Source organism: Dendropsophus ebraccatus, chromosome 7 (genome assembly GCF_027789765.1).
Source record: "Dendropsophus ebraccatus isolate aDenEbr1 chromosome 7, aDenEbr1.pat, whole genome shotgun sequence".
NCBI lineage: Eukaryota > Metazoa > Chordata > Amphibia > Anura > Hylidae > Dendropsophus > Dendropsophus ebraccatus.
In genome coordinates this window covers 6532814-6545005 of record NC_091460.1, presented here as the reverse complement: position 1 = coordinate 6545005, position 12192 = coordinate 6532814, and the positions used below count along the sequence as shown (strand labels likewise).

Below are 12192 nucleotides of genomic sequence, written 5' to 3'. Positions count from 1 at the left end.
ATCTCCTAGGTGCTTGCCTACTGAGCCCATACACTGCCCGATATTTGGACACCAAGGGCTGCATGGACATTGTTAGCAATGTCCATGCAGCCCTTGTTAAAAATAAAAATACTTGTCAACAACGGAGCACTCATGTGCTCTCTATGGAGAGGGAGGGGGTAAGCTACAGTCTGAGAGCTATGGCTGCAGCTTCTCTCTCCCTGAACAATGGTGATTTTCCATTATGCCCGACCCCTATCACGATCAACAAGTCCAGCGTCGGCACAGGCAAGTGCCGAGGTCCACAGCACCTCTAGGGGCCCAGTGTTCAAATGTTCAGCCCGCTCACTGTAGTGCAAGTTGAGGGGCTGAACATCAGAAGACACAGGAGAGGGAGCAGGACCTGCACATAGAGGGAAAAGGGTGAAGGACCTGACCATGTGACCCAAAGGTCCTCAACCTTACAGTGTGGAGAGCAGCCTGACAAAGAGGAAGAGGGAGAAGACTGAGCTGTAAGTGCTGCGTGTCAGTCAGTGTCTGAGTGTGTCAGTCTGTCTGTGTCAGTGTCAATCATATGTGTTTGTGTATGTTAGTGGTGTCTCAAGTGATTATGCATAGTGTGTCGATGATGGGTTCATAGTAGATGGATAAGCGACCCACTAAGGCTCTGTTGCCCGAAGGTCCGCAAAAACCTGGAGCCAGCCCTGATGACCAACATCATCTGTTGGTGGCTAGTCAGGAGAGGTCCATACACCTCATACCGACCCTCGAGCGGCGGGTACGGCTGACAAAAGTATAAGGTGTATAAGGACCTTAAGACCATTCCCATCCAGACTACATCTGGCCCTTAAACTGCTTTATCTTTGCAAAAGTTCAAAAATTTCACAATGTATTAAACATATTGTCAGTGTCTTGACTTCTTAAATATATTGTATTGCCTTCTTATTGATGTCTTTTCTTTTCAATATCTTTTCTTTTTTATATCCTTTTCTTGTCATTTTGTCTTATTGCTGATGTCTTTTTTTCGTCGATGTCTTATCTTCTCGTTTTTGACACACTGTCTTCTTGTTAACAACTTGTTAGATTTTTAAAGCCAATAAGGACCCTGACACTCCAGTACTGAACAAACTGCCCACCCCGATGGTTGGACGATACATCAGGATCAACCCACAGACCTGGTTCGAGAATGGTACCATCTGCCTGAGAGCAGAGATTCTAGGATGCCCTCTTCCAGGTGCGTGATCACTTAAGATATATCTCAAGTCAAAAACAAGCTTTAAAGACAATAGTTCAGGTGAAAAAATCTTTCTGTGAGTGACAGTATTTTTTGAAAGGTCACAATAAGATGACCACTGTTGCTGTTTTTTAATCTATGCACGATAGAAATAGTCATTTCAACCAGAGTTTTCAATATGGCGTCACTAGATTTACAAGTCCTTGTAGACTAAATAGAAACTTTTGGTTTGCCACAGCAGTAGACTTTAACGAAAAGATCACTGGGTTTGACCCTGTGCAACATCCTCAAAAAACACTTGATAGTCTCCCACCCCTAGCTTGGTGCTTTTGTCGCAGATACCTGACCCTACCTCTGATGTCAGGAAGGGTCTGTTACATCATTACTTGACTGATTCAGAGACAATGGAAGTCAACTGTACCCCCTTCCATAAATGAATGGGTATCTGAATTGGATTTCCTATACTCAAGGGAGTCCCTGGTGGCAGAGGAACATGAGAGGGCATTGAGGAAACCTGGTTGACTTGGACCCTCTATAAAAGTGGTCCTCTTTTTGCTAACTGGCTAAGCTGAACTATTTAGCCTTGGAGATAACTGTTCTAAACAAATAAATAGCTGTTGATTTCTCTTCTTTGTGGGTCCTTCCCTGGTAGTACACGCCCACCTTTTTCTCGTCTTTCATCTGCTTTCCTCTGTGTCTGTGGAGGCTTTCTGGCTTTTATTATTTCACTGTGGGTTCTCTTTCCCCTGGTTTAGGCCACTTTATTACCCTGAATTTTGCTTATTTAGGGTATGTGCACAGAACAGAATTTAGACGGAACACCCGTTGCTGATTTAACTGCTCGCACCCACTCATTGTCTATGGCGGCCGCGAACATCTCTGCTGCTCCCGTAGGCTTCATTCTATGGTTTGCCAGATTCTGCCGTCCGCCTGAAGAATGAGCAGGTTTATTCTTTGGGCAGACGGCGGAATCTGGTAAACCATAGAATGGAGTGTGTGGGAGCAGCGGAGATGTGCACGGCCGCAAGCGGGTGCAAGCTGTGGAATCCGCAACGGGTTTTCCGTTGGGAATCTGTTCTGTGCACATACCTTAACCTAGCAGTTCTAGAATTGTTGGGTATTCTGACACAGCCTACTTAGGTTTGCGGAAAGTTCTTTCTATATTTTCTTATGGTTGTCGGCAAAAGATGGACATTTTGCCATTAGAACAATATGTAATTGCTTGCAGTAGTTTGTATAACCTTGCCTTATTTCATTACCATGTTTCTGTATGCAGGTAACGGACACTTTACGCCCAGGGGCGGATTAACTTTACCATAGGGCCCGGGCTGTTCACAAAGCCTGGGCCCCCCAACCCCACTGTAACTATTCATAGTACAGGATAGATAATGTCATGATGCCCTGATTTGTGCAAAATTGTGGTAAAAAGGAAGGTTTTTTTTGCAAGTCATGGCAGAACTTTAGCCAGGAGACAGTACACCACTGAAAGTATAAGTCTTTTTGGGTGGCCATGGGCCCCCCTAGAGCTCAGGGCCCCGGGCTACCACCAGAAACGGATCTATTAAAATCCACTACTGTTAACGCCTTCACTGAGCTTTATTGTATTACTTGTATTACTCTGTTCTTTTTGTTTTTCCCCGGGATTGGTTTGGGAGTATCGTTCACCTGCTTTGACCTCTGTTTCTAAAATAGCTTAATAAATACCAATTTAAAAAAAAACTTTATAAGGGGTCCAATTATGAATGTGTTATTTTCTTCCAAAAAGAAGAGGAAAATTTTAATAGGCTACAAACTTTCCCTTAGTTTTCAGTACCCTGCGCAAGTGGGGGCAGGGAAAAGACTCGGGTCAAAGTGAGATTGTGGCTTTTTTTTTCACAGATCCAAACACTGTTTTCATGTGGGAACAGGAACCACAGCCGACTGACAAGCTGGAGTTTAAACACCACAACTACAAGGAGATGCGTAAAGTGAGTATCAACACAACGACAACTGCAGACAACATAAGAGGTTTCTTCCAGAAACAGTTACTCACGCGTTGATTAGTTGTGTGTAGTACTGCAGTTGTTTTTTGGTGAAAAAAAAGCATTTTTATTGATTTAGTACAACTTTGATCTGCATGTAGAAATTAGTTGTGAGTTATCCCAGAGTACAGAAGGTGCAACAGCAACCCACAGGTGCAAGAGCTTACCGTACATACTCCTCCCACTGTACACACGGTAAACACCTGCCCTGTAGATATTAAAAATTAAAATATAAATTTTTTTTTTGAAAAAGTGAGGATCTTAGCAAACTATTTGATCAAAGAGAGCGCACCATGTCACCACGTCAAGGCGTCCCCAGAGACACGGTCCCTACTCTAGCATTTTCACACTAGCAATGGCCTCTCCTGGGCTGAATAAGCCTACAACTGGGCAGATAGGAGCCAAATGAGCTCTTTTATAGCAGCCACACCCCTCACAACCTGCAGTGTGAACAGAGTCATAGATGTGCTGCCAAAATTTCCCTTTTTATCCCAGAGTCATCACAACTATAAAGTGCTGGGCTGCCGGCTGATCGAGGCTGAATCATGCATTATCTAATGTCTATTGAGAATTTTTTTTTTTTTTTTACAGCTAATGAAGAGGGTAAATGAGGACTGTCCAAATATCACACGTGTCTACAGCATCGGCAAGAGCTACCTTGGGCTCAAGATGTATGTGATGGAGATATCAGACAACCCAGGACAGCATGAGCTGGGTAAGACAGGGAAACAATGATATATCTATATTAAAATATGGATATTTGTTCTAGAAGTCAAAATAGATGGAGAGACATTAATGATACTACACTACTATAGTTCACTGGGATATTTGCAGTCCTCCTAGCCAGGTTACAATACATTGGAGGCTTCGGTTGTAACAAACAATAGATACTGACAAGGTCTTATATTACAGGGGAGCCCGAGTTTCGCTATGTGGCCGGGATGCACGGGAATGAGGTGGTGGGTCGAGAGTTGATGTTGAACCTAATGGAATATCTGTGTCAGGAGTACAAGAAGGAAAACCCTCGAGTCATGAGACTTATAACAGAGACTCGTATACATCTCCTGCCCTCTATGAACCCAGATGGATATGAAATGGCCTACAAACTGGTACTGTTCCCCCTTTTCCACTTCACCTAGACCCCTCTGTAACACAGTGCATGGCACTGATGGTGTTGTCTTCTTTACTAGGGCTCTGAGCTGTCAGGCTGGGGCATTGGACGCTGGAATTACCAAGGACTTGATCTAAACCACAACTTTGCTGATCTGAACACTCCCCTGTGGGAAGCAGAAGACAATAATCAGGTCCCAGATCAGTTCCCCAATCATTATATTCCAATCCCAGAGTACTACACCATGGAAAATGCCACAGTAAGTAACCAGAGGTGATAGTATCCTACCACATATACTGTATCTGCGGCACACATTAACCATGAGCAACTTTACGTCCAATCATAATTTACAGATTTACAGATGTATTTCTAGATTTCACATTCTTCCTGTTCCAGGTGGCTCCGGAGACACGTGCCATCATTGACTGGATGCAGAAAATCCCATTTGTCCTTAGTGCTAACATGCATGGTGGAGAGCTTGTGGTGTCCTATCCCTTTGACATGGCACGCTCTTACTGGATGGCCAAGGAACTGACCCCCACGGCTGATGATTCCATGTTCCGCTGGCTTGCCACAGCCTATGCCTCCAGTCACCGCATTATGGCTGATGACAACCGCAGGATCTGCCACTATGATGACTTTATGAGGGTCGGAAATATCATTAATGGAGCTAACTGGCACACAGTGGCAGGGAGTAAGTGACATGCCCCATCCCATGAAGTTGTCACTGACATCTGTCTCTTATCTCTATGTAACCATGTCTTCTCCTCCACTCAGGTATGAATGACTTCAGCTACCTCCACACCAACTGCTTCGAAATAACGGTGGAGCTGTCCTGCGATAAATTCCCACATGAGATTGAACTCCCAACTGAGTGGGAGAACAACAAGGAGTCTCTGCTTCTCTACATGGAGCAGGTCTGTAACTACATAAATATATCCAGATTTAATTAAAAAAAATAATAATAAAAAGGGAGGAATGGGTTCAGACAACTACATAGTTAGTAAGGTTAAAAAAAGACAATAGTTTACCAAGTTCAACCTATAATCCTGTGTTGATCCAGAGGAAGGCAAAAACCCTTAAGTGGAAGGTTCCTCTTGGTAAGTCTGGTGAGGGCCAGGCATTGCCTTGGTCTGTTGGGTGATGCTCCAGTAGAAAAAGTTTGAGAAGCACTGTAACCCACCCATTTCCCTAATGACCCTGGTCGCCCTCCTCTGCACCCACTCCAGGTCAGCCATGTCCTTCTTATATCCTGCCCACCAATACCCCCAGGGTAGAACCTTACATTTATCCACATTAAACTTTATTTGCTATTTCTCTTCCCAAGCCTCCAGCTTCTCAAAATCCCTCTGTAATATTATATTATCCTTCTCTGTGGTGATTACTCTACCCAGTTTAGTGTCACCAGGAAAAATTGGGATTCTAATCTGTAGTGCCTCTACAAGATCATTCATATATTAAAAAGTGACCCTGATACTGCCCTCTGCGGTATCCTATCAATTACTTATATTTTATCCTAGTCCCAGCAGATGTGGTTGGTAAATCTACAATAACTGCATGTAAACTTTCCTGGGATAAAAACATATCTATCCTAAAGGTAATAAAAAAAATAATACGGGGTATACTAGATGGACCAGGTGGTCTTTTTCTGCCAACTTTATTTGTTTCTATGATTCAATTAATTCTTGAGAATACTAAAGCTTCCCCCCCCCCTTTTTTTTAGGTGCATCGTGGGATTAAAGGCGTTGTGCGTGATAAGGATACAAACCAAGGAGTCCCAGAGGCAGTCATAGTGGTGGATGGTCTCAACCACGATATCCGTGCAGGTAATCATGTATCTATAAGCCTGTATAGTCACTATAGTTACTTTCTTCCTGAAACAGCGCCACTCTTGTTCTTGGTTTATGTGTGGTCTTGCGGCTCAGATCCATAGAAGTGAATGGAGCTAAGTTGTAATACCACACACAAAACCTGAGGATAGGACTGGTGCTGTTTTTTTTCGTTTTTTTTTTTTTTTTTAAAGTAATTGTGATCTTCTGATCTTGGATATCCCCTTCAATGGCCAGTGTCCTGGAATTTGGGCAAATTGACTTATTTTAAGAAAACAGGGACAAAGATAATGGAAGAACATTAAAATATATGTATGAATTAATATTTGATAGTTCTTCACAATTCACAATGGGTACTATTGGTTTGAATTTCCTGCCATTTCTTTGGCAATTTGTCTGGGAGCGTCAAATGACTGACAACTTTCTTAGCCAATCGCAGCTGAGCAAGCTGTGAGTCATCCTAAGATATAGTAGGCGGGGGGCTGGCTAAACTGAGGGACGCTAAATGGCGTCCGCAAAAGATTCCGTGGTTGACAGGAGTTAGGTAAGTATGACTTTAATCACACTTTTAGGGGGGGGAGCTGGTAAAGGGGACAAGAAAACAGATTAACATGCATCACAAAGTTATACAATTTCAACGTGTATTAATTAACAAAAATAAAAAAAAAGTTTTACCGGAGTTCTCCTTTAAGCCCTAAGGGTGCGTTCACACCTACAGGATCCGCAGCAGATTTGATGCTGTGTTCAGTTATTTAAATGAAATCTGCTGTGGATCTGCAGCAGAAAATCAGCTGCAGATCCGGTAAGTGTGAACGTACCCTAAAGGAGTTTTCCTAGAAAGGACACTCATCACCTTTTTTAGGACAGGTGACAAGTGTCTGATTGGTGGAGGTCTGAATGCTGGAGGGACCCCCAACTGTTCACGAGGAAAAGGGGTCTGATGTCCCCTGCTGGCCAAATGGCACAATGGTTAGAAATACTGTACGTGAAGCAATTGCATTCAACTCAGAAATTCCAAACTTAAATCATGTACAGTAGTTGTGCTTGGTTTTCTGGCCTGCTTCTCAGCCTACAAGTCTCTCCTCTCCTTATGTCCTGGTCAGTCAAGAGACACTGTATTCCCATTGACACGCTGAACACTGCACCAAGACGTACAAGCAGGATCCAAAGTGTTCCTGAATGCCCTCCATATACATCCCGTTGCATACACCTTGTAATAACACGGCATATGTGTGCATTATGTTCTAATGCAAAACATTGTATATTCTCTTCTAGCTGTTGATGGCGATTACTGGCGTCTTCTGAACCCAGGAGAATACGAAGTCACAGCAAAAGCAGAGGGATATCACCCATCTACTAAGTCCTGTCGTGTCACCTATGAAGACCGCCCAACCATTTGTGATTTCTACATATCCAAGACCCCAAAGCAACGCTTGAAGGAGCTGCTGGCCAATGGTAAGAAGCTGCCCAAAGAGCTTCTGCTACGTCTACGTCAGCTAAGGAACCGCAAGCTAAAGTCCAAGAGCCCCAAGTGAATGGCCGGAAAGTGAAAACCAATGACAAACAGCAATAGGGGAGGAACAAGCAGAGATCAACAACCCGACAAATTCAAGTCCCTCTGTCCAATGACATAATCTTTAGGACTTCTGCTTCCCAGTGTAGGACTGGGAACATTGGAAAACGGTTTCAGACATTTATAATTAAAAAAAAAAGCTGCTATATGCTTAATGCAGGTCGGGAAGACCAAGTCCTGGAGAAACTTCCGTAAGATATTGCAGTAGGTTGTCTTTCTAGGCGAGAATCTTCCAACCAATCTAATCTGGTAAAATGGTTAAGAATGTCCTCGTAGAGTGGAGCCTTCTCTCTATGTCTTGGGATGAAGTCCATTTGGTATGAAGACACTGATCCAGACAGATTTCCCATTGACCTAGTCACTACTTAAAGCCTATCTCCATTTGCTCCACAATGTCCCCAACCTCATGGTCGGCACACAGACCTTACTTTGCCTTCTTTTTTATCATTTCTTTTGCAAACTTCTCTTCTCTTCCTGGAAAAAAGAATCTATGTCTGTGTGGCCTGGAGAGTCTCCCATATAGATAAAACTTTACATGACTGATTTCAATGACCTGAAATTACTTACAGGAATAGTCAGGCTGTGGAGCTAGGCTTTAAGGTACAGTATGTTCTATGAATCTCTGGCAGACGTGTGAGCATTGAGACTGTGATGTTCTGACAGGCTGGGTCTGCTTAGAACAAGTCATGTACAGGAATAACGTTTACTACTTATACTTGGAGGAGATGCTGGCATTGATATATATCTATGTACTTGCTAGTCAAGTAATATCAGTAGGAAATATTAATAAACATTACTGCTTCAATCTGTGTGTGTGACTCAATAATAAAATATGCACAAAGCCCGATGAGGAGCAATAGCCGACCACCGCATCACCGCATTGAATATTGTTACACTGAAGGTATAGTTCTGTATGAAGTGAGCTCCCCCTAGTGGTGGTCCTGTGGAGGAGTAGGAGAATAGGAGCTCAGTGTTAGGGTTCTTTTACATGCACAGATAAATTGCTTAATCGCTTGTTTAGCGAAGGACAAGCAATGACTTTTTTTTCTTTTTAACGATAGGTGTTCAGGAGAGAAGATAAATCGCAATAAAAAGTCAATGTGATCGTAATTGTGTCTATATTCTGTGAATATTTGTAATTGCGTTCGTATCTATACACTGTGAATGACGAGTGTTTACACTGAAAGACTTGAGAATAGAGATGAGCCAACCTGGAGCATGCTTGAGTCCATCTGAACCTGAACTTTCGGCATTTGTTTAGCTGGGGCTGCTGAAGTTAGATAAAGCCCTAAGGCTATGTGGAAAACATGGATATAGTCATTGGCTGTATACATGTTTTCCAGACAACCTTAGAGCTTTATCCAACTTCAGTAGCCCCGGCTAATCAAATGCCAAACGTTCGGATCGACTCGAACCCGAACCCGGTTCACTCATCTCTACTTGAGAAAGATTAACGTTCGGGTTTGAGGACAGCTCAAAAGATGCGATCAGCGACTTTCGTTCATAGTTTGATTGCTGCCGCGTTTACACCAGAGGATTTATGTAAACAAATTAATGTTTTTTTGCATAATAATCCTGTGTAAAATGCCCTTAAGAAATACTGAGCTATGTGAGCAGAGCCTGTCCCTAAGATCCTGTCCTCTGACACCAGCAGGGCCTGTCCCTTAGATACCATCCTGTGACATCAGCAAAGCCTATCCGTAAAGTCCTGTCCTACGATCTCAGCAGAGCCTGTCCCTAAGGTCCTGTCCTATGATCTCAGCAGAGCCTGTCCCTAAGGTCCTGTCCTATGATCTCAGCAGAGCCTGTCCCTAAGGTCCTGTCCTATGATCTCAGCAGAGCCTGTCCCTAAGGTCCTGTCCTATGATCTCAGCAGAGCCTGTCCCTAAGGTCCTGTCCTATGATCTCAGCAGAGCCTGTCCCTAAGGTCCTGTCCTATGATCTCAGCAAAGCCTGTCCCTAAGATCCTGTCCTACGATCTTAGCAGAGCCTGTCCCTAAGATCCTGTCCTACGATCTCAGCAGAGCCTGTCCCCAAGATCCTATCCTACGATCTCAGCAGAGCCTGTCCCTAAGATCCTGTAATACGATCTCAGCAGAGCCTGTCCCTAAGATCCTGTAATACGATCTCAGCAGAGCCTGTCCCTAAGATTCTGTCCTGCAACCTCAGCAAAGCCTGTCCCTTTCGAGTTAGACTGTCATAGATCAGCAGTATAATCGCTACAATGACAAAGCTGCACCAGCGGACAGAGTCTAAGGGGCCGTTGGGCTCCACCAGCACCCACTGCAAGGTGGGCTGGACTTGCTGCGGCAGGCGACCCCCAGGTCGCTACCCCTGGCTTGGCTTGCTAGTAGTGGGGGACGAGGTGCAGCTAAAGACACGTAGGTAGAAAGGCAGACACCAGAACTCACATATGCACCATACCCCGGTATATAGACATATACAGCTGACCCATACACCATACACCGGTATATACACATATACAGCTGACCCATACACCATACACCGGTATATACACATATACAGCGGACCCATACCCCGGTATATACACATATACAGCTGACCCATACCCCGGTATATACACATATACAGCTGACCCATACCCCGGTATATACACATATACAGCTGACCCATACCCCGGTATATACACATATATACAGCTGACCCATACACTGTACCCCTGTATATACACATATATACAGCTGACCCATACACCATAAAAATTATCCTTATGTGGAGTTGCCCTTGTACATCTTCAATAAATTGTTCAGCTATCGGCTATCCCTTCTGACCGCTGCTGATCCTCTCCATAAACATGAACGTTCAAGCACGGCCAAGTGATCCTGTGTTGTCTATGGGGAGCGGTAACAGAGGGGCTGGGCGGTGATATTATATCACATCGTATGTTGATGGTCGGTCAGAAGAGCCCAATACACCTTATACCACTGGCTGAACCAGTCAGGACTGCGGCTACCTGCCCTAATCCAGAGAACGTTTCATGGTCGGAGTGGTCACACCACTTTTACAACGCTCTCAATCTACTTCGTCTATGGTTATGGGGGTTACGAAAATCCATTAAAATCTCACCAAGTGCTGAGCTCAATACTGAACAGGAGGCCGGACAGTCCGACATTACACCAAACAAAAAGCACAAACATTGGATATTAACAACTCACAGCGCAGTGTGAACACGGCCCTAGTGCTGCAGTATACAGAGCTGTACCCCAGTATATACTCATATCGTGGCATATACAGCTGACCCATATGCTGTACCACAGCATATACACATATACAGCTGACCCATGCCCCGGTATATACACATATACAGCTGACCCATACACCATACCCCGGTATATACACATATACAGCTGACCCATACACCATACCCCGGTATATACACATATAGAGCTGACCCATACCCCGGTATATACACATATACAGCTGACCCATACCCCGGTATATACACATATACAGCTGACCCATACACCATACCCCGGTATATACACATATACAGCTGACCCATACCCCGGTATATACACATATACAGCTGACCCATACCCCGGTATATACACACATATACAGCTGACCCATACCCCGGTATATACACACATATACAGCTGACCCATACACCGGTATATACACACATATACAGCTGACCCATACACCATACCCCGGTATATACACATATACAGCTGACCCATACCCCGGTATATACACATATACAGCTGACCCATACACCATACCCCGGTATATACACATATACAGCTGACCCATACCTCCGTATATACATATACAGCTGACCCATGCCCCGGTATATACACATATACAGCTGACCCATACACCATACCCCGGTATATACACATATATACAGCTGACCCATACACCATACCCCGGTATATACACATATACAGCTGACCCATACCCCGGTATATACACATATATACAGCTGACCTATAACCCGGTATATACACATATATACAGCTGACCCATACCCGGTATATACACATATATACAGCTGACCCATACACCATATCTCGGTATATAGACATATACAGCTGACCCATACCCCGGTATATAGACATATACAGCTGACCCATACCCCAGTATATACACATATACAGCTGACCCATACCCCGGTATATAGACATATACAGCTGACCCATACCCCGGTATATAGACATATACAGCTGACCCTTTCCCCCGGTATATACACATATACAGCTAACTGCAGTCACGCTATCAGCACTAGGAATTGCAGTGCTCCTATATACCATGTTTTACGGTAATAGCCAGGACTAGTTAGTTCCAGGCTCCAGAATGTGCCAGGAAGATCATAGGGTGACATCTACATGTGAGACTAAACAATGTCAACTCTTAACCCCTTCAGGTCCATTCACCCACTGTTAACCCCTTCAGATCCACAACTGTTCAATTCCCCCACTGTT

General features: G+C 44.1%; 1 protein-coding gene across 2 annotated transcripts in view; it reads left to right on the top strand.

The window, feature by feature from the left end:
* Positions 1-8552, top strand: part of LOC138796641 (probable carboxypeptidase X1) — a 44318-nt gene extending 35766 nt beyond the window's left edge. For both annotated transcript variants that reach the window (XM_069976265.1, XM_069976264.1), the window contains 9 exons: positions 1063-1213; positions 3092-3180; positions 3826-3949; positions 4147-4343; positions 4425-4604; positions 4742-5039; positions 5123-5262; positions 6069-6171; positions 7450-8552. In XM_069976265.1, the coding sequence (XP_069832366.1) occupies positions 1063-1213; positions 3092-3180; positions 3826-3949; positions 4147-4343; positions 4425-4604; positions 4742-5039; positions 5123-5262; positions 6069-6171; positions 7450-7709 (1542 nt within the window). In that variant the 3' untranslated portion in view covers positions 7710-8552. The remainder of the gene's footprint in view (positions 1-1062; positions 1214-3091; positions 3181-3825; positions 3950-4146; positions 4344-4424; positions 4605-4741; positions 5040-5122; positions 5263-6068; positions 6172-7449) is intronic.
* Positions 8553-12192: the final 3640 nt, after the last annotated feature.